The sequence below is a fragment of the Phoenix dactylifera genome, chromosome 8, assembly GCF_009389715.1.
Source record: "Phoenix dactylifera cultivar Barhee BC4 chromosome 8, palm_55x_up_171113_PBpolish2nd_filt_p, whole genome shotgun sequence".
NCBI classification, from domain to species: Eukaryota; Viridiplantae; Streptophyta; class Magnoliopsida; order Arecales; family Arecaceae; genus Phoenix; species Phoenix dactylifera.
Window position 1 is genome coordinate 14,684,711 of NC_052399.1, and position 27,992 is coordinate 14,712,702.

Genomic DNA, 27,992 nt, shown 5'->3' on the forward strand with positions numbered 1-27,992 from the left:
AGACATCCCCTTATCCCACTGGTAAAAAAGATTTTATTTGGACTGGCTTAGGACTTCGAAACGGCTCAGACAAGAGAATACATTAATTGAATGGCTTAATATATTTATTCCAAAGTAAATAATGCCATTTGCATTATTGTTTCCACACTTAACAAGTATCCCCACTTATTCTCCACTAATTTTAGACAAAAACGGAATGAAAGAAAGAAATGCAGCCATAACAAATATGAATATCAGCTATATCCTTACATAATCAACATAAAAGAAACTTCTGATTAAGCATAGTTGCACATCCCATATGAGCAGAAGCTTCCCTTCTTGCATCTATTCTTGCAACTCCCGCAGTTGCTGTGGTCGAACATCACATAAACGCATCTTCCGCCACAGCATGTTGTCCCATAACGGCACCTCAGCCCGCATTGCCCGCAATTGAGGTTGTCCTTCATCACGTTCACACACTTCTTCTTGCAGCAGTCCGGGCCAGAGCTTTCCTTATCACGGCAAATCCTGGGATACCTGTCGCATGTCATGGTGGCTCTCGGCTTGTACCGGGCGAGGATACGGCTCATGCCTCTAACGGGGGATGATTCATCTTCTGAAGAGACTTCGTCAGAAGACGAAGTCGTGGTCAGAGTTTCTTCATTTGTATCAGTCGTTGCGAAGGCAAGAGTGGTGGCCAGAGCCATGGCTAATGCCATAATGAGGAAGAACCTTGCCATCATTTCTATAGGTGGATGAAGATGTGCAAGTATCCAGAGGATGGGGAGAAAGAGAGAGGAAGGCTATATGTTAATGGACTTTAGAGGAGAAATGAGAAGGCTTGGATGAGTGGAGAGGATGGTGCATGGTGGCCTTTTATAGGGAAGATCTGGCTGAAGCTGACAAAAAGGTTGGTTGGGAATTCAACGCCATGGCTGCATTATTTTAATACTTTCGGAATTCATTTCATTCAAGTAATGCGAAAGTTAGGCCTCCTGATGGAATATTATGGACTAGCCAGTCTACCGCTCGGGATTCTTTTAATTGACGCATGGGTGGGTCGTAATGTTGATTACAAACTCGTAATGGTGCACGGCCGACAAAGTTTGTTGTTTGCTTGGGGCCTTAGCAGGCAAACTTGGACGTGCATTGTACCTTCCGCTCGTGGTTCCAGTTTCCTTGATTTCTTGCATCGAGTCTTCTCTACTGTGAATAATATTTTTTGGCCGATGCGAGGCCGGAGCCGGTTGAGAAGTCAAAAGCCGGGTGCATGTATTGCCATATCACTTGCAATATAGTCCTAAAGATTTGGCTTCTTTCTCATAATTTAAGGCCTGAAGCTAAATTACAGACAATAATGTTACGTGCATTGCTGTACAAATTTGGTAACTTCTTGTTGATATATATGTAAGAGAGTGATGCTCTGCTACAAGATTTGCCCTCTCGATATCAGACCCCGTACCAGTACCATATTAGCACAGTATCGGTATGGTAGAGTACGAAATTTTTTTAGCGTACCAAATGTTAGTACACCATCCATTTCGAACACCGGTACCGAACCGGTACGATATGGTACACTCCGTATCATCTGATTCAGACCGGTATGCCATACCATGATTTGCTGTTTATATTATATAACATGTAATTTGGAAGGTTAAGAGATTTGCTGGTGTGAAAGGCATCACAACTTCTAGCAGTAGAACGTGCTGTCAATTATATTCTAGGTACATGCCGGATTGGTGAGACTCACAAGAGAAGCCTGGATAACCATAGAATTTTGTCCTTGTGAATCTTGAAGAGGATGGCTAACTAGCTTCGACGTATTCATTAGTTAATGCCTACATGCTTACAAAAAAGATAGCTGAAAAAATAAATCCTTGCTGCTGAATGTGATATTATCTGGTTAAAGTTGTAGGGCTACTTTCTGCAAATTCTAGTTTTACTTGATGACTAATATAGGGCCGAAAATAAATTGAGTTATCCATGAATGTCTTGGATTCGGCTTCATAACAAGCTTGATTGAGCTAGGTTCAACCAGAAAAATGTTGCAGCATGAATTTTTTTCCTATTTTTTTCTTTGAAACTAGGAGGGCTAAACCCCACCCGCTAAGCCACACTTACACCATTCCTTAATGGCTGATTCCAGTCTGAATCAAACCCCCATTTATTGTTCAAGTGCCAAGAGATTATACCACATTTAAGCAAGTTCTTGACAGTGAAGCATGAGTACTTTTTAAACTTGACTCATAGAAGAGCTGAGTTTTAAATATACGCCAGCATTCTGCAGGTAGTTTGCTAGTTTCTTGGCCAATTAAATGCATTATCATGAAGAATAAATAAATGCATCTGCAGAATAGGAATTTATATTCATAGAATTGATAAATATACGGTCATTTTTTATGGTATCCTCTTCTTATTTTTCCTCCCCCCCCCCCCCCCCCCCCCCCCCCCCCCTCTCCTTCCTTTTGTCAAAGAAAAATAGTATAATTTGAGTCAAGAGGAGAATATTAATGATAAAATGAAAAAAAAATGTTGGTAGGATGAAGAGGACTGAGATGTTGATGGTTGTAATCTCCATTTGATTAAAGAATATGGTTCTTAATAACTATATATACTAGACCTTAGCAAACTGTGGAAGGCTGTAAAATTGAAAAATGATTTTTGTCAATTGTACTAGGATCAAACATTGAAGGCTTATAGCCTTTGGTTTTAGCATTCTCTAACCTTTTGCATCATAAATGGAGGTAAATATATAATTTAACAAGTTGTCCTCCCAATTTTATCTGAGCACTTTCTTTAATTGAGAATTGTATGCTAACAAGAATTTATTTATAGTAGTATGGAGCACTAGTATCTAGCAGATATAATGCATACATTTTACTCAAGAGAGAGAAGAATTCTGGGGATGATCATCATGATACTGCCTCTTCGCTTCGTGCATGTACCACTTAGATCTAGTTATTTTCTGGATGCATAATGGTGATAACTAAGGTGGGCTGATGACACATACATGATACATCCCATCTTATTTAAACCTTGCCCGATGACTAGCTGCACCAAATACAAAGATGGCTGATAAATGATAGCTAGACCTATCGAATTCAAGAATCCTGCAGAGGATCTGAACTTATCATCAATTTATTTTGAATTAATTTAATAAATATGTGGACCCAAAAAATATAGCTTTCTTTTTCATGTCATTGAGGCTTTCATTCTACTAATATATAGCTAAATTTGATGCATATTTAATATAAAAAGAATAAAAATTAAGAAAATAGCAAATAAATATCATGATTTTGAGTAAATAATGAAATAGCCAATAAAAATATTGAATAAGTAAAATGGAATTAAAAATAAAAACTAAACTATAATAACAAAATCGAATATTTTAAATAAATATAATTAAAATACAAGACAATTAAAATAAAATAAATCATCAGAGTAAAATTTTAGAATAACATATAACAAAATATAACAAAATATAGAATAAAACTAAAAATTAAATATAAGCACAACTCAAAGCATATTTCTATTAGTTGTCCCATGCACAAATTAAGCTAAATATAAATAAAATTATATTAAAAAGAAAAAATGAGTTTTATATACATAAGAAAAAGATGAAATTGGTAAAGTATTAAAACTGCAAAAATATAGATTAAACAAATAGTCAAGGAGAAGTGTAAAAAAAAAAAAAATAGAGAAAGTTTCACATATAAAATTGTATACATATAACTGGAAAAATTCAAACACCTTTTTTTTTATTAATAATAAATATTAAAATGAATATACGACTCGAGTAGTTTCTTTAAAAAGAAATAAATTTTATAAAAGAGAAAGGCAAATAAGAGGATCCAAACTCCACGGCAGCTTCCTCCCCCGTTTCCGGCTGCCTACGTGGCAAGTTTCTCAATCCTAGCATCCTCCGGTATTTTAATGTTTGAATACGTAAAAGGGAGTCAGTAATTCGGTACCGTTCCGTTGGAAACCCACCATCATGCATGTCGCTCTTTCTTCGTTAACTTTGACCTTTGCCTGACTTCAACGATCGCGTTTTGACTTTCTGATCAAGAACCAAGGAATCAGCGGTTCATCTATCATGCATCTGCGGTTACGTAACAGATGATGATTCCGTTTTGCCATCAGATTTTCTGTAAAGAGTAATTGCGTACCGCTTGATTGGTGGGCTTTTTCTTTGGGAACCACGCGACCATGCGGATTTAGGTGCGCGCCGGCGCAGAGAAAACAACTTCGAATTTTTCATTACACTTGTGGGAAGATGTACATGGGACGTGTCGTTGGTTTCCACAATCGTAAACTCTAACATGCTAGTGCTCCTCTACTAAATTGGATCACTCGTCGTCTGGTCCACGTAACCCAAGCCTGTGAGATGGATTGCTGAGTTTCCTGGCTAAATTATTGACCTGAAAGTGAGCGATGTGGACATGTCGTCATCTAAGTTTGATCACCAAAACCTTTTTAAATCGCTTGATTTTGACTTCTTAACGCTGATTAGTATAATTTGAAATGAAGACGGCTACACCATGGGCGCCAAGAATATAACATCTCTCTCTCTCTCTCTCTCTCTCTCTCTCTCTCTCTCTCTCTCTCTCTCTCTCTCTCTCTATATATATATATATATATATATATATATATATATATATATATATATATAACAAGTATCTAATCAACAATTTGTATTTAGCTATGACATCAGTATTCCTTTCAGTTCTCTTCTATGTATTGACTATGCATTTCTAAACTACATAAATCGAAAAAGATGCAACTCATCATTACACAGCCCTATAAGGCAGACATCATTGTCATCGAATGAAAAAATTTTGAATAAAAAAGAAAGCGTATAGCAAGTCACATACAAAAGAATAAAAAGAAGATAAACAAGTATATCGAGATGAGGTCGATTAAGATATTGGCCGACCGACGAGCATTCCTTCATCAATCGCCTATATGCATGCAAGAAAATGAGGATATTTTGATTTGCTGTGAAAGGGAGAGAGCATTAAATTGGGCAGTTATACAATCGTGTGAACCAGAAGGGTTTTTGTAAATGAAAATTATAGCCATTACTTGATTTTCTCACTACTTACGAAACATGAATATTTATTGCGCCAATTTGTTAAATATACAGGCGTACTAATCCTAAATATAATGACAATTGCCGATTGACTTTGTGAAATTACTCTTAATTTTCTCCAAAGGTTACACTGTTATTTTCTCAAAAGAAATCACATTATTCTACTAGTACTCTTTCTTGTTCCCATTATAATTACCGAAAATTAATGCTATTTTGATGTCCTGATGACTGACAGCTAAAGGTTACATTTTAGCTGGTATCATACTTTGATGTGGAAAAGGTATTGGAAGGATATCTCTTTGTATCTATTTATCTTAGAAAATATTCTTGATTGTTTCCTTTTCTTTTTCATGGCAGGGGGGACTTAAAGAGAGGTCCCCAAATATTCTTGAATTTCACATTGAATATTTTCACTGGATTTAATTTAATTTTACTTTTTTCAAAGAAAAATGATGAGGATGCCATCGGACATCGTTTGTATATCCAAAACCTCTCTCAATCGCATGCACAGATGAGAACAGGGCCTAGCACTATATAAACCAAAGATCAACTTCATAGTTTTTTATCTTAAAGTTGTATTCATGCTTACTTTTATGCAAGTATGTGCGTGCATGCGTGCAAGCATACAAGCTTGCATGAATGTATACATGTGTTCCACGTACAAATTAGCTCCCTGGACAAGCGCAATACATGTGTGCCACCGTTGATTAATTGACATAAAATTGATCGTGCTTCACAAATGAAAGGTGCTACAAATCAACGAATCCATGCACTGCATGCCATAATAGTGATCCAAAAGACGATAGAACCGTCGTTTAAGCTACATTAAATCAACGCTAGCTGTCTCTCTTATCCAACATCAGTCCATGAAGACACCTAATGTTGGCAGCCACCCACCACAAGCAGGTCGCGACTGCTTCATGATCTATATCTACCAGAGAAATCCACAGGCAAGCAGCTGATAGATCAAACGGCGGAACGCCATCATCTTACCTTTCCGATTATTGTTGCACCCATCCATTGTTGGTGAAATTGGCTTTTCTCACCTCATTCCATTGGCAGGCCTAACTTCCCTATTTCTTGAATGAATTCAATTGCCGAAAAGTCTTAATTGGAGAAAAAGCAGCCACCGTTTTGAACCTCGGACCAACCATCGCGTTTTAACTCTCCCTCCCAAGTAATTCCCTACTATAAATACTCATCACCTTCCTCTAACGTTTGCCTCACCAACTCTTTCTTCTCTCAATATTATTTCCACGTCCAACACGCTTACTCCCTTGTTCACCTTACAAACTTGCCTTCCAATGAAAATGACTGCCAGGGTTTTAGTCATCATGGCATTAGCCATGGCCTTGGCCACTTCCCTTGCCTCACCAATTGCTCCCAGTGAAGTGGAGGAGCACTTAACCAATGAAGAGGTCTCTCCGTCGTTGAGGGGAGTGAGTCGTTTGCTAGCCCAATCCAATCCAAAAGCCTCCATGACATGCGATAAATACCCGAGGATTTGCTACGCCAGAGGAAGCCCGGGCCGGGAGTGCTGCAAGAAGAAATGCGTGAACGTGATGAAAGACAACCAGAACTGCGGATGGTGCGGGAGGAGGTGCGGATATGGGCAGACGTGCTGCAGTGGCCAATGCGTCAATGTGCTGTATGACCTCAGGAACTGCGGGGCGTGCAAGAACAAGTGCAAGCAAGGTGGCTTCTGCAACTACGGGATGTGCAACTATGCTTAGTTGATTGCTTGGCTCGGAGTTTCATACATGTCTATGATGTGCACTTTATATATTTCGTATATATGTACGTAACTATACAAGGCTTGTATTTGTTAATCACCATGTTTGTTATTTCATGCATGTAACCATATATATATAGCAGCCATGTAGGCTGAATGATGGGAATAGATACATATGATAATATTGATATTCAAATAAGAAAGAACACCGTTTCTTTTCGTTTAGCAGAACACCATACGTGTTTATACATCTCTCTTTCCAAAATTATCTTCTTGCGTTTCTTTCAAATATCAAAACACGCTTATGGCCAAGCACCACTTAAGTATTATTTATCACGCAAGATATCTAGCTTTAAGGGGAAAAGAAATCATGAAGTAGCCGATCAAAAGAGCCTATTTTCATTGCTCTGAACCCCACATGTCACGATTTTGTTTTTTCTCATCTTCCTTAGATACCACACAAGAGCTCCAACACCCACCGCACCAATTGAAAATACGGTAGTTCCTGCAGTAATATCAATGTTATCATGCATGTAGGGTGATTAAAAAAATAAAAATGAATATAATGTCTGGGTATATACAAGGAGTCCTTACCGGCTATAACTCCAGCAGATACTTTATGCCTTGAAGAGTCACCATCTGCACGTATGCATATATAGGATTATGAACACGGTTGATACAAAGTAGGCAAATCCAGCGTCCATGTCTTCTTTAGTATTTTTTGGCACAAATCTTCTTAATCTATTTTACTGGCTTACTGATAACCTAACAACTTATATAGAATAATAATTGAAAATTTTCTTTTTTCCTGTGAAAAGAAAATCATCTTCGAGTGGATTGGGATAAAAATGCGACAAGTTACATGTATTATGAATAAGCGGATATAGGCTCTTACCAAAAAAGAACAAAAATAGCTATAGGCTAAAATTATCCATAGTCTTTTTAATTTTGGTCAGAAATTTTGAGGATCTAGAAATTTTAATGCTACATAGAACATTACGATTGAGAATATGACCAACTAAAATTAACCATGACATATCAAATCAACTACATGCTTAAAACAGTGCCCGAACTTAGTATTACATATGTTGGGAGCAACTTATCAAAGGCAGAACCGTGCGCTAGAGAAACACTATAAAACTAGCGATCAATTTAACTAGATGCCAAAGAATCCAATTAAAATTTTCAATTACAGCCGTCCGCTATCATGTCATACATTGGCGAATTTACTCATAAGCCATTAGGTCGGTTTTAATCACAAAGATGGATTACATGATGATCATCAGGACATTCTCCATAACCTACTTTTTAATGGTGCAACTGGAGCAATTTTTCTCTCCATGCATACAATTCTTCATTTTTTTTATGGGAATTATTTGGTCACTGAAATGATTCTTTATTCTTATTTAACAAATCCGTGCATCGATAAATCATTACTACACGTGAAATGCAATATATATATATATATATATATATATATATATATATATAAGGTAAACGTTTGCTCTATAGTTTGTATATATATATATATATATATATATATATATATATATATATATATATATATATATATCTTGGCGTCAAAAGATTCTAAAATTGTGATAGAAGAAAAAGAAAAATGCATTGATACCTCGAAGTACGGCCCAGTTACCACGTCCAAAAGAAGAAGCGCATTTAGCTTTACAGCTTTCTTTCTTCTATATTATATTTTCCTTAGATGCTTCAGAGATCACGAATCCGTGCTTTCCCAGTTCTAATATCATTGGAGTTATTAATATCATTGAGTGATCTATAATTTATTTCTCGTAAAACCCTAAAGATCAACATAATCTAGTAGATGTGCGATTATATGACATAATAATATAATGTACGGATCGGGAACATACAGCGAGCAGGAGAGAGGGACTAACCGGTACAGTAAGTAGTGACATTCCCTTCATCACAAAGGCAAAGAAAACTCCGCGATTCGGTATCGAACCCACACGTTCCCCTACCCCTCGCTCTATCGCGGCACTGGAGACACCGAGTGGTGACCGGGATCTCGAAATCCACCCGAATCCCATACTCCGGCACCTGATCATACGGCGGAAAGCTCGCTCCCACGGTCCTCCAGTACACGCTAGTATACGACGCACAGTGCTTCAGCATCAGCCTCAGCGACTCCGAAGCCTTGGGATAGTAAGAGCAGCAGCTGGTCCTGGTCTCCACCAGAGCGTTCGGACACACCGGCAAGTTGCGGCACAGATACCCGGCGCTGTCGCAGGCCGAGTCGCAGCGGTCGGGGAACCGGTCGCAGAAGCTCGGCTTCGGCTGGATGATGACCGAGTCCTCGCTGCAGTTGAAGAAGAGATAGTCGTTCCTGGGGGAGAGAGAGAAGCGAGTGCTGGTGTCGAGGCTGAAGGGAGTGACCGGGCGGCGGAAAACGGCATTCTCCTCCTCCTCGTCGTTGTCGTCGCCGTAGAAGTTGTTGTTGGAGGGGCAGCTCCACATGGAGGGGTCGGTGACGAGGAGGTGGGGGTCGGCGTAGTCGATGGCGGCGACCGGGTAGTTGCCCGACGGGGTGCGGAGGATGAGGCGGGAGGAGTTGGTGCAGACGAGCATTCTGCGGTAGTAGGGGCTGCCGCAGCCGTCGTCGATGCCGAGGGGGTAGCGGATGGGGATGACGCCGCAAGAGGTGCGGCAGAGGTGGGACTGGGCGGAGGAGAGAGAGATGAAGATGGAGAGGAGAATGGTGGTGGTGAGGAATGAGGAGGGGAGGGAATCCATTTGGGAAGGAGGTTTTGGTTTAGATGGAAGAATGATGGAGCTAAAGAAGCAAAGGAGGTGATAAACAGTGAGTGAGGTTCTCTACTCTCTTTTGCTTTCGCTTTTGCTTTTGCTTTTGCTTTTGCTTTCGGTTGTTTTGAGTTCGGAGGTGAAATGGGTCGGGCCGGGGGGTGTCGCGTTCACGAGCCAGTACGACACCGACAAAAGAGTTAGCCCAAGTCATATTCGGGCCCAATGGTAGCGCCGGGTCGGGATTTGCGACCCCAGCTTCGAACAAACCCTTACGCGGCCTAACATTGGCCCGGCCCACTAGTATCTATCGGTGCATGCATGTAGAATGCATGGCATATATCATATAGCATAAATAGTGAAATACGGGCTTCTATTTTAATTTCGAGCTGAGCCATGAATAGCTTGTTTGAGAGAGTCAGTGCGAATTGAAATTTTTTTAAAGATTTTATTCATATAATTGAGTAATAACCCCGATGCTATCTTAATTTTGTAGTTATAATGCATTCTATTCTACATAATCTATATTAATTTATAACAAATTTGATTAATATCTTTATTTATAACAGACCCGAATTTTTTCATGGATACCCTTCTAAATATCGGATTTTGCATGAATACCCTTCCAAAATTGATATTTGCATGTATACCCTCATCAAACTCTGTTATTGTACAAGTACCCATAATATAACGGTTGTTCTAATAGTATTAAGAAAAAGCATATTTATATTAATTAAAAATAAAATAAAATTTTAAAATTACGCTATTGTCTCTGTCTTCTTTCCTGCTATCAGGATCGCGATCTATTTACATGTCTTCCCATTAAGGGTATTTTAGTCATTTTAATTTGAAACCGTTAATTTTTTAACGTCGTTAGATAGCATGGGTACACATGTAAAAACAAAAATAAAAAAAAGCAAAATAGCAAAACAAGTGTTTTACGAGGATATATATGCAAATATAATTTTTGAAAAGATATTCATGCAAAATTCGATATGTAGGAAGGTATTCATGCAAAAAGCCCATAATATAATTATGCACCGTCAGATTTCAAACCGGCTAGAGCCGAGCCTGTTTGGGCCCGGTTCTATTGCCGAATCAAACAGGTTTGAAATAGGCAGGCTGCAGTTGGGTCACGCAGGGCTGGGCCCAGCAAAGTTCCAGCGGGTTGGCTTGGACTAATCTTGTCCCAGCCCATTTGCATCCTGGACTTCTGTGTAGGCTCATGCATCGATTATTATGAGAAGGAGATAACATAACCTTCAATTCCTACTATATTCTCGTGAGAGATAGAATTTTACTTGGTTTTGAAGTCTTAAGTTTCATGACTAAAAATTTTCTCCACCTTTACAAAATATGAAGATTGAGACAGTCATTTGATTCAAGAATATACTACACTAGTGTTTTCACACCTCCAAATTCTTTAGTGCTGATGAGGGTGCCATGATCTTGCTCCTTCTTGCCCAGTCCGAGTCTGAAGTTCTGAACACATGCACTTCTTTATCTGACAGGGACACCCAGATTTTGCAAAATTACTATTTTAATTTCAAGTCTCCGTACTAGATTGGAAAAAAATGTTTATACTACAAATAAAAAGTTCAGAATAATATTCAATTAATAATAGCCACTATTTTGTGAATATGAGCTGCTTGAGTTGATTATTCCATTGTTCCTAATATTTCTTATTATAATAGCTAATAACCTTCAATGCCAAAGATTCAATCAATTATTGACAGAGCATATAATGGCCATTATTTATTACAATGATAAACAATAATCCTACAGGGGGTTATGTCATGCGAGAAGATTGCCATTATTAAGAAGCTTTTTGTATAAATAACACTTACGAGAAAGCATTAAGGACCCAAGCAAGAGGATGAAGGGGGAGCTTTAGAAATGGGATATTTCTTGTCTCGTCATGACTTTGTGGGAAATTGTTAGATAATACATTTGGCGTACAAATAATCATACAGAAAAGTTGCTCTTATTCTCAAGCTTTCTTTAAAAAAAAGGAGAGAGATTGGTAAGTTAGTTTTTTATTGGCAGCATTGATTCATGAAATGAGTGAGACACTTACCCACCTATGGGTAAATTGGTTTTTCATCAGCCGGGTAAAGTAGCACTATTTTTTTGTTCATAAAATACTCTTTCTTATGCTATTTGTATATATAGATTAGTTATCCATGCGTCCAAATATCCTTCAAAGCCCTGTTTAGATGGCAAGAGTTTTTTATCCGGCGACAAGATAAGGATTTGATCTATTTATGGCTAAACAAACAAGAGCTTGATAAGGTATGTAATAAAGAGCAATTAACCATAATGAGAAACCTGGATCTCCAACGATCTATAGTAGATAGCTTACCCTTTCTTTTGGTAAGTAAAAACTTACCTTTCAAATGAAAGAAATATTCATAATTTTCCAAGGATTGGGAACTCCGGATAGTCCCAGACCATTCAATTTTTAGCTCTCTCTCCTATTCTTCTCTCTTATTGAATTGGGCCTTATCCAATCAAACGTATGCAACCATCCAAATCGGCCCCAAAGCCTTCGAGAGCCACAGATCTCAATTCAGAAGGTATGCCCTTTGGATTACAATTGCAAGCTTGGGCATGGGCTTGAGCTAAGCGGATGAGATCGAGCCTAATATTTGGTACAGAGTTACGTCAGTTTCGAAGCTTGCCTCGGCAGGTTTGGTTGAGTATTTGGGCACTGTTTGATTGCTTTAACTTGATGGAATCGTGCCGTAAACAACACGCCAGCCTGATGGATAGGTGGTAATGTGAAACGGTTGCAAACATTCCATCCATGGAGCGAGAACCACAAAAGCCATTTCAACTCTCATTCTAACCAGAGTCTCGTGCTTCAAAAAATGATTCTGAGCGCAGGGATTAGGAATTCCGGAAATTGTGAAGTAGCCTATGCTTTCGAATGTTCAAATAATAGAACATAAGAGCATAATATTTTCACTCTTCTCATGACAAAGGCATGCCGGCATTGGCGATTGGAATTTCAGGAGTCTTTCTTAAGTAAGTAATAAGTTTGTATGACAAATTCACCAAAAATCAGAGCAGAAGTTATTGTTGAAAGAATATTTACATTTTTTGTATGTTCTAGATGGCGTGAATCAAAAGCATACCATTTATATAGTCCTCATGATGCATTGCTCAAATTGCTAGAAATTATAGGAGTAAAGTTTGCTCAACAAGAAGCATGTCTTTCACTCTATGCATGCATAAATATACAGCCATGCAAATTTCGAGCTAATATGCGCTATCTAATTACTTCCATCAAACCCTCAAAAATCTATTGTATTATAAAATCAGAATTTGGAAGAGCCATTCTCCGCAATACTATATTGCATCACGTAAATTACACATTTTTACTGATTTATTTTGAATAAGGATGCTCTCCAATTTGCACAATTTTTTTTTTTTTTTTATGCAAGTGGAGGAAGAGATCTTCACTAACAATCAATGAAAGAATTAGGGATGGCAATGCTTAATCATTTAATCGATCTAACTTCATTTAAATCTGTCATAAATCAGGTTAGATTACCTATTGAATGAAATGATTAGATTTGGATCTGCAATTTTGACTCGACGGATTGCATTCCGATTAACAGATTTTAAATTTATCTCATGCATTTGCCACCTCTAGAAAGAATATCCTCTAGGTAAATACGAATAAAATTAACACAGAGCAATAGAAGGGGGGTAGGAGGAACCTAACAAATTGGGGGTAGGAGGAACTTAACTTGTTCTTAAAATAGAGAGATTCCGTCCAAATATAAATGGTGGCCCCCGCTCTATTCCACAGTTCGCAAAGCATCGCACGGAGCATGTTCATTTGCCAAAAGGGCATGTTTGATGATAGGTTAGCTGCCAGCTGGCCGGGTCTTCTAGAAGCAGGGGAGTCGGGGGACTTCCCATGCGTCTCCTCGTATGCGATATCTCCGCGCAGTTACTTCGTCCGCCGGTCCCTCGCGCCTCCTCCTCTGCCCGGCACGATCCCCTCCACGTCTCGAGTATCGACCGCCTCTCCCCGGCCGTATATATGCCACTCGAACCGGCCTCTCCCTCTCCTCCTTCCCTTTCTGCTCGTCATTTCAAAGAAAATCCCACGCCTCTCTCTCTCTCTCTCTTTCTCTCGCTCGCTCGTTGCCATTTCTTTGAGCAAGACAAATATAGAGAGAAAGGAGGTACAAGAAATGGCTTCTTTAATTTCTTTTACCCATCCCTCTTTTTTCTCTCTCTCTTTTCTATTTCTTTATTGCTTTGTCCTTGTGACGATGTCGCAGGAGAAGCGGGAGACCCATGAGTGTGTAATATAACCTGGACGTTGAGGGGAGTCAAGAAGAGAAGGCATGGCGAGAGACGGCAGCGGTGAGAGGAGCAAAGGAGATGAGACGGTGTCGTTCTTCAAGCTCTTGTCTTTTGCGGACAGGAAAGACGTGGCGTTGATGGTGCTCGGCACGATCGGGGCGCTTTTTAACGGGGTGGCGATGCCGATCATGACTATCGTTTTCGGTGAGCTCGTCGATGCGTTCGGCGGAAACAACAGGGCCATGGTCGTCGAGAAGGTGTCCAAGGTTGGTGCCCTGTCCCGCTGTTCTCGCGGCCCTTTTTCCTCAATCCTTCCTTCATAAGTTCTTGATGTATGCATGTATGTATATGTGTATGATTTGTACAATATTAGAACTATTGGTTATAGTTCTAAAGCGAACAAATTAATCACGTCCTTCTTGATTTTCTGATTGGAAGTTTAGCTCCTTAGGACCAAAAAAAAATCCTACCAGCGATATGTTTCCGGGATTCTTTGGTGTTGCGAAAGTTCTGAAAAATGACCTTCTGGCTGCTCGGATTTTCGTAGTTATCCTTAGTTTTCATTTGATCGGACATTTCTATGTTACTTGGAGGTGCATCCTGTCTCAATTGTTTTCCCCCTACCAAAAGATTTTAGCCGTAAAAATCGTCGATTCATCTTTTGATCAGTTGGAGAAAATTCATTTCGTTATTTTGATTCATTAAAGATGATATATGCTGGACTGGTGAGTAGCTATCTTTTTCTCTTTCTTTTGGTTTTCTTGCATCTCTACTTCTTAATTGAGTTTTCAAAAGGAACACCTTGATTTTGGTGTGGATATGAAAATATTTGGTATTCTGATGTAACTATTGCTCGATGTTTGGAGTCTTGAGTTGATTATGCCAATATGTTGTCAAGCATGTCGCACTGTCATCGATGAATTTTTTTTCTAATCTGAATTGGGTTGTAATTCTGTTTCAGGTGGTTCTGAAGTTTGTCTATTTAGGTGTTGCGGCTGGTGTTGCTGCCTTTCTACGTAAGTGTATGGTTACTTAGTATTATAAATTAATTGCTGCAATACCATGCACTATTTTTCCTCCTTTTCTGTGCTTTGCCATTTATTTTATCTAGATTGATGTGGTTGTACTCGCACGTTGCAAGAATTATTGGTGTTTGTGTCTCCAACTATGCATGCGTGGGGCGTGGTTGTGCAATAAATTGATAGACAGAAACACAGATAGATGTATAGATAGATATTGCCATATCATTTTGAGCAGCAAAAATCTCCATTCTGGTGCCACTGTGAGCAGCCAGATGCCAGCTTTTTGAGTATTGTTGCTAGGATAGTTTTACCACTCGGGTATTCTTTTTTGCATTTTGTAGCCCATCTCCGATTATCAAACTATTCTGTTCTAAACAGATACATGTGACATCATTAATCATGTGCCAGTTAGTAGTCTTAGATATTCGAGCAAGCGAATTGCAGGTAGTCTAACTAATATCTATTGATTCCTTTTCTCGTAGTCAGCTTGTAAACATAGTTTCCTCAAAAGAGATGCTGCCTTATGGGCTTGTGGCTATGATGATAAATGTGCTGCAGATTGACTAATCATTTTTTTAAAATCGTTATATATTCTGCCTCAAAATAGTTGTATAAAACCTTGTTTTCATACTATGGGCCTCAACAATGGGAACTTTTCATGGCAGAGGTGTCATGTTGGACAGTGTCTGGAGAAAGACAGGCGGCACGAATTCGTGGTTTATACCTCAAAACCATATTGAGACAGGATATTGCATTCTTTGATAACGAGACGGCAACTGGGGAAGTCATTGGAAGAATGTCAGGGGACACCATACTTATCCAAGAAGCTATTGGTGAAAAGGTGAGATATTATTGACATAGTGAAAATTTACTAAAATTTACATATAAGCAACTCCAAATGTATCTTTTTTAATTCTTAAATGAAATATGTTCTGACTTACATTCTGCATGGCATGGGAGAGTTGGGTGCATGTTACCTTTTTCTTGTCTTTTAGTAAAGATTCCTGAATGAAAAAGAAGATACCCAAATTTTTATGCATGATAAATTACTTCTGAACAGTTCTTACTGAAATTTAGCCAGAGCAGTCTTTAAAACCAAAATTTCTTTTCCCATTCTTGAATGACCATCAAAAACAATTCAAACTAGATGTAGAACTAAATTTTCCTAAAACTTATTTAAAATATGCATTAATACAGTTGCTATGTAGATTAATTGGTAGGTTTCTCATAAAAACACTTAAATCTCTAGGCCTATGCAAAATCTGTCTTGTTAATATCATGAGAACTTCTCTGTTCGCTAGATATGAGATGAATCCCTTGAAATCTTCCTTTACCGATTTTTTTTGTTTCTAATTGCAGGTTGGGAAGTTCTTACAACTAGTTGCAACTTTCTTTGGTGGCTTTATTGTAGCGTTCACTTCTGGCTGGCTTCTGGCACTTGTATTGCTGTCAGGTATACCTCCTATTGTCATTGCTGTCGCAGCCTTGTCAATGACGATGGCCAAAATCTCAAGCCGAGCACAAGCGGCATATTCTGAAGCAGGAACTGTAGTTGAACAAACAGTTGGATCCATCAGGACTGTAAGTGTACATATATGTCACATGTCACGTATGTCCAAAAAAGAAATCTTTCAGTCTATGAATGTTTTCTTAATTCCTTTTCCTCCACACATATTCTAGGTTGTTTCCTTCACCGGTGAGAAGCATGCCATTGACAAGTACAACGAGCTCATAAGAAATGCATACAAATCTACTGTTCAAGAAGGAATTGCTTCTGGCCTAGGAATTGGTTTTGTTCTGTTGATTGTGTTCTGCATGTATGGGTTAGCTATATGGTATGGTTCCAAGTTGATAATTGGGCATGGCTATGTTGGTGGATCTGTCATCAATGTTATAATGTCTATTATGACTGGTGGAATGTAAGTCACAATTCACTGATTATAGTTTCAGAATCGTGTGTCTGTTCAATCCTTTCGACAGCCGAATTTCTAATTATAATGATCTCATCTTTTAAATTGATGTCGATACTTATCTCATCTTTTAAACTGGTGTTGCAACAGAGCCCTAGGCCAGGCATCCCCATCTGTGAGTGCATTTGCAGCAGGGAAAGCCGCCGCATATAAAATGTTCGAGACAATCAATCGAAAACCAGAGATTGATGCCTCTGACATGAGCTGTGTTGTGTTAGAAGATATCAAGGGTGACATTGACCTGAAGGATGTTTACTTCAGCTACCCAGCAAGGCCTGATCAGCTGATATTTGATGGCTTCTCATTGCATGTACCAAGTGGCACAACTATGGCTCTAGTTGGAGAGAGTGGCAGTGGAAAGTCAACTGTGATTAGTTTGGTAGAGAGATTCTATGATCCTCAAGCTGGTGAAGTGCTGATAGATGGTGTCAACCTAAAGAAACTGAGGCTCGGGTGGATAAGGGACAAAATTGGACTTGTTAGCCAAGAACCGATCTTGTTTACGACCACCATTAAAGAGAATATTTCCTATGGAAAGGAAGGTGCGACAGAGGAAGAAATTAGCAGAGCAATTGAACTTGCTAACGCTGCCAAGTTCATTGATAAGATGCCTGAGGTAAAAAGACATGGCTTCACGTTCTATTACATAATTGTTTTTCTTTTATCATTGCTGTTTTCATTTTAGTTTGAAAAGGTTAATTATTTTGATACATGGTCATCTCCTGCAGGGACTTGATACAATGGTTGGTGAGCATGGAACCCAACTCTCTGGTGGACAGAAGCAGAGGATTGCAATCGCTAGAGCAATTCTGAAAAACCCCAAGATCTTGCTTCTAGATGAAGCAACAAGCGCATTGGATGCTGAATCTGAGAAAATAGTTCAAGATGCATTGGTGAGAATCATGGTAGATAGGACCACCATAGTTGTTGCCCATCGCTTGACCACTGTGAAAAATGCTGATACCATATCAGTTGTGCATCGGGGAAAATTAGTAGAGCAAGGTAAGTGCTAAGCCAGTCTCTTTTGATTTTCTCTGTTCTTTTTTCCCCACTGATTCATATCCACTATTATAAGTGAAGGTCAAACAGAAAAAAGAATGACACAGCTAAGCACACTTAACTAACTTCAATACTAAATGCATGTTATGCGAAACAGGTTCGCATGCAGAGTTGATCAAACACCCTGATGGGGCTTATTCTCAACTCATACGCCTGCAAGAGACTAATAAAGAAGCTGAAAGAGCATCTTTAGAGGATTCGGGAAGGTTACTTTCAAGTTCTGATGCAGCAAAGTCTCCATTCATATCTGGGAGTCGTCAGTTTTCCTTCAAGAGATCCATCAGTAGAGCTTCCTCACATGGCGGAAGCGGGAGGCATTCTTTCACTGTATCCCTTGGTTTGATTGGTTCTTTGGAATTCCAGGAGGATGGCCCTTTAGAAGATGAACTCAAGGTAAAAGAGGACGATGTTGATAAAGTGGGCAAGCAAGTATCTTTCAGACGGCTGGCCTATCTGAACAAGCCAGAGATACCGGTTCTTTTAGGAGGATCCATTGCTGCAGCCGGTAATGGAGTGCTTTTACCGGTGTTTGGACTGTTAATCTCAGTTGCCATCGAGATATTCTATAAACCGCCAGAAAAACTTCGTAAAGAAGCTGTATTTTGGACACTGATGTTTGTACTTTTGGGAGGCATTTCACTTCTTATAGTGCCTGTACAACACTTTTTGTTTGGAGTGGCAGGTGGGAAGTTGATCGAGCGTATACGCTCCTTGTCATTTGAGAGGGTGGTGCACCAAGAGATCAGCTGGTTTGATGAGCCTCAAAATTCCAGGTTCTTGGCATTTTCTTTTAAAGATTTCTCTTTGTCATATTTAAATGTCAGATTTCTTTCCCACTCAAATGTTGCACTTTGCCTCAATCTTTGGTATCCCTACATAATCATTTGCAATCTTCTTTTTTTCCTCAGTGGGGCAATAGGGGCAAGGCTATCAGCGGATGCTTCAACAATCCGAAGTCTTGTAGGGGATTCCTTGTCACTGATCATTCAGAACTTAGCGACTATTATCGCGGGGTTTATGATAGCGATGGTTGCAAACTGGAAACTTGCACTCATAGTTTTAGTCTTGATACCTTTCTTGAGTTTGCAAGGATATGCTCAGGTTAAGTTACTTCAGGGTGTCAGTGCAGATGCCAAGGTATTGCCTGACTCTATTTGTGTGCTTCCATGACTATTTGTAAAAGAAGTGCAATTGGATTTTAAGGGGAAACCGATTAAGTGAATGTAAGATTTCTTGCAGGTAATGTATGAAGAAGCAAGTCAAGTGGCAAATGATGCAGTCAGCAGTATTCGGACAGTTGCTTCTTACTGTGCAGAAAACAGAATCATGGATACTTATGAAAAGAAATGTGAAACTCCTTTGAAAAGTGGAATCCGACGAGGAATTATAAGCGGCTTAGGTTTAGGTTTCTCATTCTTTGTGCTCTATTGCACATATGCTATTTGTTTCTATGTTGGAGCACTTTTTGTGCGTAACGGGAATGCATCCTTTACCGGTGTATTCAGGGTCAGTCAGCTGCATGGTTTTTCTTCTTGTTGTCTTTAATTCTCTTTAAGAATTTACCTAGCGCTCACATGCTTCTTTGTAAATGGCAGGTCTTCTTCGCTTTAACAATGGCAGCCCAAGGAGTTTCACAGTCAAGTGCCCTTGGTCCAGATACCAATAAAGCTAAGGATTCAGCTGCTTCTATTTTTGCAATTCTTGATCGTAAGTCCAAGATTGATTCAAGCGCCAGTGAGGGGACATTGTTAGCAAATGTTAAGGGACAAATTGAGTTCCAACATGTCAGATTCAACTATCCTACTCGTCCACATGTCCAGATCTTCAGAGACTTGTGCTTGAAAATTCCCTCTGGAAAGGTATCCGATCAAGTTTAAAATTTATTAAACCACCATAATTCTCCAATGGAGAAGAGAGTTTTGAATCAGAAAAAATCAGAATATTTACATTATTCTTTATTAAAATATGCCCTAATGTTTTTAAAATATGCCCTAATCTTGATTAGATTTCGAGATCTTGCCCAAAACTTTCCCCCTAATTTCTTATCTTCTATATTTGATCCTCCTTATATATATTGTTGTAATTTATTACATTCTTCAAATCATCATGAGTCAGTCCACTAGCAAGATATGATATTGTGCATGGCAAGCTAGCAAGCAAAATTTCTACTCCCCACGCCCCTTTTTTTTCCTCTGAAATAGTTAGACAATAGGTCTAACCCATTTTTATCAAGATAATGAAAATCATACAGCAGGGAACCCTAGCCCAAGGCAAGGGGTGGTTCAGGATCCAAACGACCAGCTAGAAAGACCAAAAAGATCACAATGTTCTGAACAGTCCTCAGTGGTTCTTTTCCTCTCTTTTTTCTGCAAAGTGCCTCAATGGCTTTTTGTGCCTAACTGGTTTGCTTTTCTTCAGAAAAGAGCATACTTTTTTTCTACTTAAAATCTCTCCTCGAGCAACCTCTTCCACGTGGGATGAATAATTTGAAAACTGATGTGCCTCTGTCCACCGAGCATCCTTGCATTCCTGTCCAGCCAGATTCCCTGAAACATCTGCCACCACCAGGCCCACCACCATATGATTTTGCCCCCACTTCACCTCTAAGTTTTGTGCATTGCAAAAACCAAACCAAACCAGGTGCACTAATAACTTAGGTTGCTATGAGCAAAAATAATAACCGATCCTGTAAGAACCCAACAGGATTTCTGAAAAGCACTCGTATGGGTTCATGTCATATGTCGATTGCTCATAGTAAATTCCTGCTGCTGTTTTTCACTGTCATTATTGTTCGTAGATATCGTTATCTTGATGCTTACACTCTTAAGTTTCTTGCACAGAGTGTTGCACTCGTTGGAGAAAGCGGCAGCGGAAAATCCACGGTTATCTGCCTGCTGGAAAGGTTCTATGACCCTGATTCTGGTAGGATCTTGGTAGACGGAGTCGAGATTCAAAAGTTCAATATTAATTGGCTGAGACAGCAGATGGGATTGGTAGGCCAAGAGCCTGTATTATTCAATGGCACAATTCGTGCCAACATAGCTTATGGGAAGCAAGGGGAAGTGCCTGAAGAGGAGATCATTGCAGTTGCTGAAGCAGCAAACGCGCATAAGTTCATATCGAGTCTTCCTGAAGGATATGAGACCAATGTTGGGGAAAGAGGGGTGCAGCTATCAGGCGGGCAGAAGCAGCGCATAGCAATTGCAAGGGCAATCCTCAAGGACCCTAGAATTCTTCTACTTGATGAAGCAACGAGCGCTTTGGATGCAGAATCCGAGCGAGTTGTCCAAGAAGCTCTGGACAGAGTGATGTTTGGAAGGACAACTGTTGTTGTAGCTCATCGGTTATCAACAATTAAGGGAGCTGATATAATTTCTGTCGTGAAGAATGGTGTGATTGCCGAGAAAGGACGGCATGAGACGCTGATGGACATACCTGGTGGAGCATATGCTTCACTTGTTGCACTTCATTCGAATTCTTCATGATAGGATAGGGCTGTGCTAGGTTGAAAAACAATGCAAGACACCTTTTTTCTCGATTCTATTCTTAAAGTAGCTTCTGTCAAACAGCATCCACATCGGTCTTGTTCTGTTACCTACCCATTTTATTAGAAGGTAACGACAGCTTTCAAAGAACTGCAGAATATCAAGTCTAGGAGTAGATGAAAGTTCTTTAAAAGTTGTCTAGTAGTTAAATTGTTAGTTCTGAGAGAGGATAAACTGAATTTGTTTCGAATTCTTCTTTTTACTATGAGATTCAGATGATATTTGTCGCAAGTATAATGATCCACTGGCCGGTTGGCTTTGATTGTGTGTGTTGCTATTAATTGAAATGGGTATAGTTGGGCAGGTTAGCAAGAATTGAGTTAAAAGAGGTAAGGCCTTCTACGATCCCGGCAATTCAGGTCCAAGGATGGACAAACTAGGGTTAGATCAAAATGTCGGATGTTTTTTTTTTTTGCATAAAATTGCTGTCCGATCTCAAACTCGTATCATTGTGCTTGTTAACCAAGGCTTTTACCATTTGAAAAATTGAACTTTCGCAGGGCCTCGAAGGAAATTAGTTATTCAGTGGCAGGAAATTGATTCGAAGCTGTCGTATGTTGGATTTTAGGAATATGTTTTTTGGTTGGCATGCCAAACATATGCTCTGTTAGGTTTTGGGTTATTTTTTTTACATTTTTGGAAGATTTCTCAGTTTCACAAATATGCTTGAAACCAACAGAGAATGAACTTCTAGCCAGGAACACTACCCCCAAACCTGAGAATGAATTACAACAGTTGGTTTCCTGTATCCTTCAGAAAGTACTCAGATGTGTGATGTGTTATGTATGCTACACAGCTGTATAATCTCTTCATTCATACAACATTAGATTTAAATGATCCTCCTGAAGTTTGAAACTCCAAATGTTCTCTGCTCTGCTCTTCTCACAGATCGTCCGTCTCCTTGAAGCTGGTTCTTTAGTTTCTATTTTGGCCTCAGCACCTTTCCAGCTCTCAGCACCCTGCAAAGTTTTACACGACTGCTCCAGGAAATACTGGCCAAGTGATTAGACCAAGTTAAAGCGCTTGGCGAAACAACTAGCGGAGTATCTCTGCCCCTGTCCTCTTTGTCGTGGCGCTCTTGGAGTTCGAATGGATCGCAGCGTTTCACGTGCAAAAGAGTGAAATGATACTGTTGTCCATGAGGGGAAACAGAGCAGGGGAAGAATCAATATAATATAAGTTCTAGTGGGCCCTGATCAAGGAGTCCAATGATGGAGGGCAACGACACTATGGAATTATCCCTTGTTCGGTGCGATACACGCTCCCTCCCCTTTTACTGTGCGCTCTCTCTCTCTCTCTCTCCCACGCTCTCCCTCTCTTCTTCTTCTTCATCCTCTTCTCTCTCTCCTTTCTCCCACTTTTCTCGTCGACTCAGGTAAGCCCCAAACTTAACTTCTCTCTCTTTCTTTCTTATGACTTCTCAGGGAGGTCGAAGCCCCTCCTTGCTTCTCGCTGCCGATTAGAGGATGGCATGGTCATCCCTTGCTCCACCGGGAGAGGAACGACCCTCTCCCCTCTCCTTCTCTCTCGGGTTGAGCCCCTCCGCTCGCTTGCTATTTTCCCTTTTTTTTGGTTAAGGATGGAGCAATTCCTACGCTCTCTCTCTCTCTCCTCTTTCTCTCTCTTGGGTCAAGCCAAACCCACCGATTCCAGTGGAAAAGTAATCTCCACTTTATTCGCTCTCCTAATTTTCTAATCTAAGATTGGTTTAAATATAGGTGGGCAGCAGTTTGAGTCCATTAATATAGGATCAGCACAATGACTCTGTCCGCCCTACTAATTGAGGTAAAATCTAATCTATTAATTTTTTAAATTAATTAATTATTATCATGATTTAAATTAATTCTTTAAATCTTAAGTATGTTCTCGCCATGAGCAGGAATGTGGTATAAATCTAGGTATGGCCTTACTATGGGCAGAAACATGGTATCCAACATTAAGTAGGCTAGTCACTGAACAATTCAAATGACTTTTGATTGCCAAAAAGTCAGATATGATACAGAATAATCACATTATGACAATAATACTAATAATGATAACAATAGTTAAAATAATGATAATACTAACGGTAATAGTAAGTTCAATGAAAATTCTGACTAATTGGAACCGTTGATCTAGTAATGTACGAAAAGCATATCAAAAATTATTATTTTAATGATATGTTGTGTACATTTGAGTTGTTAAGTTTACAGAGCTTAATGTACATACAAGTATTATTGTTGGGATAGTCACATAAATGCTTAATCAGTGATTGTGAATATATGAATTATTATTTTCTCACTGGTTATATATTTATTAAAGAACTGATGTCATATTCATGTAAGCGTATATGCTTAGAAAATGTTTACTGGGTTGTCGACTCACATTATAACTTTCTTCTTCTTTTTTTTCAGAGCCACAGAATATCTAGCTAAATGGAGTCGTTTCTGGACTTTTGACAAGAGAATAATAGTTAAACTTTTGCATCTGATGCCAGAGATAGGACAACTTTAATTACCAGTGAATGATACAGTATTTTATTTGCCTTAGTTGTTTATCCCTCGGCATTAATTGTTCTAATTTTGAAAATAAAAAAACTATTGTTTACAAGAAATGTATACCAGAATTTCTATAATCATGAAAAAATGTGATTTGCTTTGACATCCTACAATCATGGGTAATAGGGAGGATATTGTGCCTTGACTGAGCATACTTTAAGTGAATCCAAATCAGGAGAATTTTGAATTTTGAATTTGATCCTCATGGAGGAGATCATGCCTTGACCGAGAATGCCTTAATTGAATCCAAATCTAAATTCAAATCTAGAGAATTTTAAATTTTGAATTTAATCCTTAATAAGAAGATTGTGTCTTGATGGAGGATGTCTTAATTGAATCCAATTCAGGGGAATTTTTGATTTTGATCCTTATCACACGCTGACCCAAAGTCCCAGCGTATAAATGAGCCTCGTTCCTCTTAGTCCTTCTAGGAAGAGAATTTTGCTACCGTGCTTCCGATGGGGAGATTGGATGGGGCCTCTTTTCTTCTATGGCTGCTGGCCGCTACCTGCTGTCTTTTTCTTGTGAAAGCCGGAGAGGAATATGTATCAGCGGTGGGAGATCCAGGGATGAGGAGAGATGGACTGAGGGTAGCTTTGGAGGCCTGGAATTTCTGCAACGAGGTTGGAATGGAAGCTCCCCACATGGGCAGCCCCCGAGTCGCCGATTGCTTCGACCTGAGTCCGTCTCTCTTTTCTTCTTCTTCTTCTTTTGGTCAATAACTCCTCTTCCTTTGCTATCCATTGGATTATCTGCCCATTGTTATATATTTTTTTTTTGGGTTGGTAGATGAAAGTGGTGATGCAGCACACAAGGTAAGCGAACTCGATAACAAGCTCAGCGTGGGGGATCCATTCCCGGGAGCGCAGCCAGGGAATGCTTCAAACGTGGATCTCTACGCCGTGGAGAAGGAGCTCTACTTGGGGAAGAAATGCGAGGTGGATGACCAGCCAGGTCCATGGCAATTCTGGATGATCATGCTCAAGAATGGCAATCTAGACACGACCGCCGCGCTTTGCCCGAAGAACGGCAGGCCGGTCGGGCCGTTTCCAAGGGACCCGAGCAGGTTCCCGTGCTTTGGGGACGGGTGCATGAACCAGCCATTGGTGTTCCACAACTATACGGCCTTGGACGGGAATACTCTGAGGGGGAGGTTCTTTGGGTCGTACGAGCTCGATGCTGATCTTGCTGAATCTAGTAGTTATAACATCTCCTACTACTCTGTGACGTGGGAGAAGAAGGTGGGAGAGGGTGGATGGGCCTTCCACCATGTACTCCAGACCTCCGAGAAGTATCCCTGGCTCATGCTCTACTTGAGATCCGATGCTACTACGGGGTTCTCTGGGGGTTATCACTATCCCACCAGGGGAATGACCAAGATCGTAAGCAATCTATAATCTTGCTCTTGTTTTCTTCCATGCATCCATAAATCTGTGATCGCATATTTTCTGAATTATGGAGACCATCACTCCGTCGGTCATTTGTGGCCCTTGGTGGCGGCGCTGTCGTTGTTGTTGAGGAAAAGGATTAGATTCCTGCCAACTCGTCTCTTGACATAATTAAATGAGTGGTTGGTTGGATGTTAATATCAAGGGAAACACATCTTGTGTTCTGAAAATGCCCACGGAGGCTTGGGAAAAGAATGGGACTTCTTTGACTAAGCGCGCAACTCCACCAGATAAAGCATGAAAGGTTCCCCTGTTTCTTTTCATATAGTTTTTCCCGAGTCATTGCTTGCAACTTGCATTCAAGATATGAATTCTTCTTTCCTCTCTGTTTTCTTTTCCAGTATTTCCAACAGGCTAGCATGGATTTCGGCCACCTTTTTTACCTGTAGTCTACTTTTAAAATGAGACCGAACCACTTTAGTGATTAAATTGACATCCACTTAAATCTCCTTCTGATGCTAGCTAGGGAACGGTTTCTGTCAATTCTGGAGCTCTAATGACTACGTTGCTGCCAAAATCAAGGAATTAATTTGACCTGAAAAATTTTCCTCTGAGGTCCTTCTGTATTTAATTGTGTCAGAAAAAGTTGTAGCAATAAGATAACCATCAGCTATAATATTTCGAAGCACTCTCCTCCTGAAAATTCCTTCTTAGAGAACTGCCTGTTTTACATTGGCCAGACAATTCACTATTAGACCACCTCAAGATTAGTCATGAAGTATTCATATAACTTATTCGTAGAATCCATAAACTATTGATTAATTCTGCAATGTTGTGCCTTCTGTCATTGATGAATTGCTATTCTATTATCCTAGTGCCCTCTCAAGCTTATCTTCAAATTAACTACTGTACAGATACAGCTATTTTTTCGATTTTTTTTAAAAAATAAAATTTACAGGTACATTCCATGATCTTTTGACAACTTCCCCTCCAAAAAAAAAAAAAAAAGTTCAAACTCAACATAATTCATGTTTATCCTAAACGAAATGGAACAATATGAATTGGACATGATTAATGTAAGCACTCAAAATCAACATGAATGTAGATACCAGAGTCTCCAAAGTTCAAGGTGAGGATCACACTGGACATCAAGAAGGGTGGGGGTCCAAAGAGCCAGTTCTACTTGATGGACATGGGCAGCTGTTGGAAGAACAACGGCGACCCCTGCGACGGCGACGTGACGACGGACGTCACCCGGTACAGCGAGATGATCCTGAACCCAGAGACAGAAGCATGGTGCAAGCCGGAGGCCATCCACGAGTGCCCCCCTTACCACACCTTTCCCAACGGCACCCGAGTGCACCGGACCAACACCGCCAGCTTCCCCTACGCCGCCTACCACGTATACTGCTCGCCGGGGAATGCGAAGCACGCCGAGCAGCCCACCACCTACTGCGATCCCTACAGCAACCCCCAGCCTCAGGAGATCCTCCAGATACTGCCCCACCCGGTCTGGGGGGCCTACGGGTATCCCACCACGAAGGGGGAGGGATGGGTTGGTGATCCCAGGACCTGGGAGCTCGACGTGGGGAGGATGTCTCACTCGCTCTACTTCTACCAGGCCAGTTTATTCCCCCTCCGCTTCTTTTTATTTGCCTCTGCCATTTTTGAACTTTAAAATAGCAACCGTTGTTGCCATGGTTATATAGCTGGACTCCTCGCACCTTAATTAAGGAGTAAGATGACTGGTTATGATCTCTGAATCCCTGAAACAGAGGGAAGACAGAGCTCTCTAAATCAACATATCTAGTCAAAAAAAAAAAAGTTCGTTCGAATATCTTCATTTTTTTTGTATCTAAAAAGAAAACTTCAGAAAAAGTAGGCATGCAGGATTGTCAGGTAACCATGCACAATGGACGTGAAATTTAATTCTGCTTCATGTGCAATATGTATTGTAAAAGATATATTTGGTAGTTAACCGCTACTGTATGACATAGTTAGAGTTTTTTCTAGTGAGAAATTACATATTTGGAGTTGCAACACACATTTAACTCATATGTTTAAAGGCATGTTTCAGTGGGCATGTGCTTTCTAACTTGTGAAAGGTCATGTCCAGATTTTGAAACCATGCAATGTTGCCTCCTGAGCCATCAAAATGAACAGTTAATACATATATATGTTTATATCGAACGAACCTTTTTTTTGTTTTGAGGAAGTTGAAATGAATTAACTAGATGACTGGTATGTTGATTTCTTCTCTATCCTTTGGTTGCAGGATCCAGGCACAGCTCCGGCCAAGAGACGGTGGCCATCGCTTGATGTTGGCACGGAAATCTATATTAGCAACGATGAAGTGGCTGAGTGGACGCTAAGCAACTTCGACATCATAATTCCGAAGGCTCGCAAATTAGTTTCCTCTGAGATGTAATAGAAAGTTGGTACGATAGCTGAGAAGCTACCAACAGAATTTCTTTATCTCCAGTTCTTTTAGTTCTAAAAACAAGGATGGCATAATAATATCTATAAAAAAAACTGCTTGTTGGGGTTATTTATCAACTTAGACTACTTAG

General features: G+C 39.8%; 5 protein-coding genes across 7 annotated transcripts; 3 read left to right on the forward strand and 2 right to left on the reverse strand.

The window, feature by feature from the left end:
* Window positions 1-275: 275 nt before the first annotated feature.
* On the reverse strand, window positions 276-719 carry LOC103696955 (stigma-specific STIG1-like protein 1). Its single transcript, XM_008778692.3, has one exon. The coding sequence runs from the start codon at window positions 717-719 to the stop codon at window positions 276-278; it is 444 nt and encodes a 147-aa protein (XP_008776914.2).
* A 5,698-nt stretch (window positions 720-6,417) lies between these two features.
* LOC120111722 (stigma-specific STIG1-like protein 1) lies at window positions 6,418-6,804 on the forward strand. Its single transcript, XM_039129588.1, has one exon. It carries the CDS (start codon window positions 6,418-6,420, stop codon window positions 6,802-6,804), a length of 387 nt encoding a protein of 128 aa, XP_038985516.1.
* Window positions 6,805-6,960: 156 nt separating this feature from the next.
* Window positions 6,961-9,680, reverse strand: LOC103696951. The gene is made up of 3 exons (XM_039128995.1): window positions 8,714-9,680; window positions 7,398-7,442; window positions 6,961-7,308 (listed from the first exon to the last, which is right to left on the reverse strand). Exons 1-3 carry the CDS (start codon window positions 9,567-9,569, stop codon window positions 7,187-7,189), a joined length of 1,023 nt encoding a protein of 340 aa, XP_038984923.1. The 5' UTR covers window positions 9,570-9,680; the 3' UTR covers window positions 6,961-7,186.
* A 3,877-nt stretch (window positions 9,681-13,557) lies between these two features.
* Window positions 13,558-21,734, forward strand: LOC103696952 (ABC transporter B family member 9-like). 2 transcript variants are annotated; one of them, XM_008778682.3, is made up of 13 exons: window positions 13,559-13,777; window positions 13,877-14,167; window positions 14,863-14,917; window positions 15,589-15,764; window positions 16,283-16,504; window positions 16,604-16,842; window positions 16,984-17,509; window positions 17,622-17,895; window positions 18,050-18,725; window positions 18,861-19,089; window positions 19,192-19,458; window positions 19,548-19,811; window positions 20,793-21,734. In XM_008778682.3, exons 2-13 carry the CDS (start codon window positions 13,943-13,945, stop codon window positions 21,435-21,437), a joined length of 3,798 nt encoding a protein of 1,265 aa, XP_008776904.2. In that variant the 5' UTR covers window positions 13,559-13,777; window positions 13,877-13,942; the 3' UTR covers window positions 21,438-21,734. The 2 variants fall into 2 exon arrangements, with proteins under 2 accessions (XP_026656870.2, XP_008776904.2); XM_026801069.2 differs by having other exon boundaries at window positions 13,558-13,777; window positions 18,050-19,089.
* A 1,070-nt stretch (window positions 21,735-22,804) lies between these two features.
* Window positions 22,805-27,982, forward strand: LOC103696954. 2 transcript variants are annotated; one of them, XM_039128996.1, is made up of 6 exons: window positions 22,805-22,872; window positions 23,216-23,282; window positions 23,891-24,715; window positions 24,824-25,416; window positions 26,528-27,043; window positions 27,698-27,982. In XM_039128996.1, the coding sequence occupies exons 3-6, from the start codon at window positions 24,493-24,495 to the stop codon at window positions 27,848-27,850; spliced, it is 1,485 nt and encodes a 494-aa protein (XP_038984924.1). In that variant the 5' UTR covers window positions 22,805-22,872; window positions 23,216-23,282; window positions 23,891-24,492; the 3' UTR covers window positions 27,851-27,982. The 2 variants fall into 2 exon arrangements, with proteins under 2 accessions (XP_038984924.1, XP_038984925.1); XM_039128997.1 differs by having other exon boundaries at window positions 22,810-22,872; window positions 24,457-24,715.
* Window positions 27,983-27,992: the final 10 nt, after the last annotated feature.

Coding starts and splice junctions, on each gene's coding strand:
- LOC103696955 (XM_008778692.3), bottom strand. CDS start 719: ATGGCAAGGTTCTTCCTCATTATGGCATTAGCCATGGCTCTGGCCACC.
- LOC103696951 (XM_039128995.1), bottom strand. CDS start 9,569: ATGGATTCCCTCCCCTCCTCATTCCTCACCACCACCATTCTCCTCTCC. Junction 7,443..8,713: donor TGTCACTACTTACTGTACCG/GTTAGTCCCTCT, acceptor GCATACGTGCAG/ATGGTGACTCTTCAAGGCAT. Junction 7,309..7,397: donor ATCTGCTGGAGTTATAGCCG/GTAAGGACTCCT, acceptor ATATTACTGCAG/GAACTACCGTATTTTCAATT.
- LOC103696952 (XM_026801069.2), top strand. CDS start 13,943: ATGGCGAGAGACGGCAGCGGTGAGAGGAGCAAAGGAGATGAGACGGTG. Junction 16,505..16,603: donor CAGTTGGATCCATCAGGACT/GTAAGTGTACAT, acceptor CACATATTCTAG/GTTGTTTCCTTCACCGGTGA. Junction 16,843..16,983: donor TCTATTATGACTGGTGGAAT/GTAAGTCACAAT, acceptor GTGTTGCAACAG/AGCCCTAGGCCAGGCATCCC.
- LOC120111722 (XM_039129588.1), top strand. CDS start 6,418: ATGGCCTTGGCCACTTCCCTTGCCTCACCAATTGCTCCCAGTGAAGTG.
- LOC103696954 (XM_039128996.1), top strand. CDS start 24,493: ATGGGGAGATTGGATGGGGCCTCTTTTCTTCTATGGCTGCTGGCCGCT. Junction 24,716..24,823: donor CGCCGATTGCTTCGACCTGA/GTCCGTCTCTCT, acceptor TTGGGTTGGTAG/ATGAAAGTGGTGATGCAGCA. Junction 25,417..26,527: donor CCAGGGGAATGACCAAGATC/GTAAGCAATCTA, acceptor ACATGAATGTAG/ATACCAGAGTCTCCAAAGTT.